This window comes from Cajanus cajan, chromosome 11, assembly GCF_000230855.2.
Source record: "Cajanus cajan strain Asha chromosome 11, NIPB_CcT2T_4, whole genome shotgun sequence".
Taxonomy (NCBI): domain Eukaryota; kingdom Viridiplantae; phylum Streptophyta; class Magnoliopsida; order Fabales; family Fabaceae; genus Cajanus; species Cajanus cajan.
Genome location: NC_138527.1, coordinates 31869889 through 31872680, shown reverse-complemented (window position 1 = coordinate 31872680; position 2792 = coordinate 31869889). Strand labels below are relative to the sequence as shown.

Below are 2792 nucleotides of genomic sequence, written 5' to 3'. Positions count from 1 at the left end.
CTTTCCTTTTTCTTTTCTTTCATTTCTATCAATATAAATAATATATTGTTTTACTCTATTTCTCCTTTCTTTTCCTTTTTTTCCTCTATTTTACTTCAAATCCAAACAAAGTATAAAATGATTTTGACATGGTTTTATGAAATTTAAAAGTTTTTTTTTTAAAACTATTTTTATTTTTTTAATCATAAAAAATCTCACATTCATTCCTATTTTAAAAAAATTATATAAGAAAGATAAAAATAGAAAATGAAAAAAAAAACGATTTCCTGTGCAATTTTTTTAAAAGAAAAGTGACACATTTTTAATTAAAAAAAAAAGTAAAAACACGTTCCAATTGAATTTCTAATATTTAGTTAATATAGAGTACTAAAACACCTCAGCAAGCAAATTTCCAATGCAAACTGAACCATCATATTGGACCATTTTTTTCAAAAACAAAATTGAACAACATCGGCATGACAAAAATAAATCTTTTCCACTACATAGCAGCTGCAGAACAAATCAATTCCACTGCATAACAAAAATATATACTTTCCAAAACATATCAGTTACATTTTCCAGTGTCTTCCACCTACTACATCAAGCCTAACACCATCTACTAAAAAACTTCAAAACAAGCTCCTAGATTGTAAAACTTGCATTAAAGTGGATTTTTAAAAACTCACCTATTGGTAATCCTCTGTCAAGAGTACAACTTGCATTTTAACATTATATGTTAAATCCATAAATGCATCTATGTAATAAATAATTATTCAGATGAAAGTATATAAAATGAACTCAAATTTAACCATTGATTGACGCTGGCCTGATATATTTTAGTATATTACACGGAAACTTTTTTATTATATATGGTCTCAGTAAAGTTTCATAGTATATTACATAAGATTCAAGTCTTGACATGACAATCCTAAATCGTCCTCTGAATCGTGTCAATGAAATTGACCATAATTTCAAGACTTTCATCAACTGCAACAAAGAATCCCCAAATCAAAATCTCATATTTCAGACACATTACATGCACACAACCAATATTCAAATACGTGCAACCGACAGTCATAGGGTCTGTTTAGATAAAAGATGGAAACGCTTTAAAAACTTCTTTACTGAAAATAATAAGTTATTTCTAGGAAAGAAATTCGCAAAAATACTTATAGACTTGCAGTTAAATAGACTCATAGTTACAATGAACAAAATTACTAATCAAAGGAGATAGCACTAACCAAGTCTGGGGACTGTATGCCCTCCAGGGTGGTGAATCACAACAGGATTCTCGAATGCTTCCAACAAAGCAATGTTCTCTGACTGCATGAAATCCTTCTCCCCTTCACCACAAAACACGAACAAAGCATATTAACTAGTTCAGTAATATAATAAAACAATAGAAGCTACAAAGGAAAATTTGTTGAAACAATGAATCACCTATCAAGTGAAGGGACGGGCAATCAATTGGTTTTGAAAATGTATTGCAAGCCAGTTTAGGCATTCCAAACTTGTTTCCACCAAACTTGGCTCCTGATATCACAATCACAAACTTGATCTTGTTTACCTTCCCAAGTGCCACACCCTATATAGTCAACACAATCTAATTTAACTTTAGCCTCATTCCAAACTTAAAGCTTCATTTTTTATCAAAAGGGTCAACTTGCTATCTAAAAAGATTAATGTAAACTGTAAGGGACATTTGGGTATACTTCCACTCAAACACTTTTAAAATAAAATATAAAAATAAAATAACATAAACATATTATTAACTTTTTTAAAATCTTATTTTTAACTTATAGATTATTTTAATTATAACTTAAACTTAGAGATAAGTTCATTATAATTTTTATTTATTTATTTTTCTCTCTCAAAAATGTTTCTAGTAAATCTGGTCAACGATAAAAAAGATGAGTTTAATTTCTTTTTTGGTACCTGGGTTTGCATTCCTGGTATTGCAGCCGCTAAAATTGCTCCCTGAGAGACAAAATCCCGATTAGTGAGAAAATGGAAAAACAGAAGATACCAAAAGTTGAATAATAGCATAACCGCACCTGAGAGAAGCCAAGTATACCATCGAAAGGACCATTGTTGAGCATGAAATCTTCGATGTATGTTAAACATTCTTCGAAGTTGGTATACTGGGAGAAGTCCTGTGGAGAAATAGAGAGAAACGTTAGCATGATGAATAGGGTGATGTGACAATGCTTGTCCACTCCCCACAACCTCATTGGCTTGGAACCATTCATAATAAGGAGGGTCAAAAATGCCTTCAACGCTGGATGTTCCCTGTGCGGGAAACTGGGCGTCCAGGAAGACGAGGTCCAGCTTTTGTGTCACAGATTCTGGCCACCTTAGGACTAATTGCTTCAGGATTTGGCCACTGGTTCTGAATCCATGGAGGCACAGGATTCTGGGTTTTCTCTCCCTTTGGTCCTCCATGACGCACAAACTTTACTGCAGCTTACAACAGTAGATCTAGTAACTGCTAATTTGACCTACCAACCTCTGCTTAACAAAGACGGTAGCTAGTGTCAGATAACCGGTAATTAATGTCCCCAACGTGCAAAAGCTAGGAAGAATTATGCTTTTTAATAAAGTTGTTTAATATATACAAGTGAATAATATATCAATTATAAGTGTTATAATAAGTTATGTTATTTCCTAATATATTTGAGAAGATCGTGATTAATTAATTAATAATAATGTCATCATATCAATAAAAATTGGATGTATAACTAAATTAATGATTTAGTGCAATTTTTTTATGTGATAAATGTTAATATGTTTTATCTTGATGAAGTTGTGGATCT

At 31.5% G+C, this 2792-nt stretch overlaps 1 protein-coding gene across 2 annotated transcripts; it reads right to left on the bottom strand.

Moving 5' to 3' along the window:
* Positions 1–765: 765 nt before the first annotated feature.
* Positions 766–2548, bottom strand: LOC109801067 (rhodanese-like domain-containing protein 6). 2 transcript variants are annotated; one of them, XM_020362052.3, is made up of 6 exons: positions 2206–2543; positions 2034–2132; positions 1915–1956; positions 1420–1564; positions 1221–1322; positions 766–966 (listed from the first exon to the last, which is right to left on the bottom strand). In XM_020362052.3, the coding sequence occupies exons 1-6, from the start codon at positions 2419–2421 to the stop codon at positions 908–910; spliced, it is 663 nt and encodes a 220-aa protein (XP_020217641.1). In that variant the 5' UTR covers positions 2422–2543; the 3' UTR covers positions 766–907. The 2 variants fall into 2 exon arrangements, with proteins under 2 accessions (XP_020217641.1, XP_082923102.1); XM_083066976.1 differs by lacking the exons at positions 766–966; positions 1221–1322 and having other exon boundaries at positions 1445–1582; positions 2206–2548.
* Positions 2549–2792: the final 244 nt, after the last annotated feature.

What these genes read in the sequence shown, in the direction of transcription:
- LOC109801067 (XM_020362052.3), bottom strand. Translation starts at nt 2,421, where the DNA reads ATGGAGGACCAAAGGGAGAGAAAACCCAGAATCCTGTGCCTCCATGGA. An exon ending in AATGGTTCCAAGCCAATGAG is followed by an intron (nt 2,133 to 2,205) that starts GTTGTGGGGAGT and finishes ATTTCTCCACAG; the next exon opens with GACTTCTCCCAGTATACCAA. An exon ending in GCATACAGTCCCCAGACTTG is followed by an intron (nt 967 to 1,220) that starts GTTAGTGCTATC and finishes TCTTTGTTGCAG; the next exon opens with TTGATGAAAGTCTTGAAATT.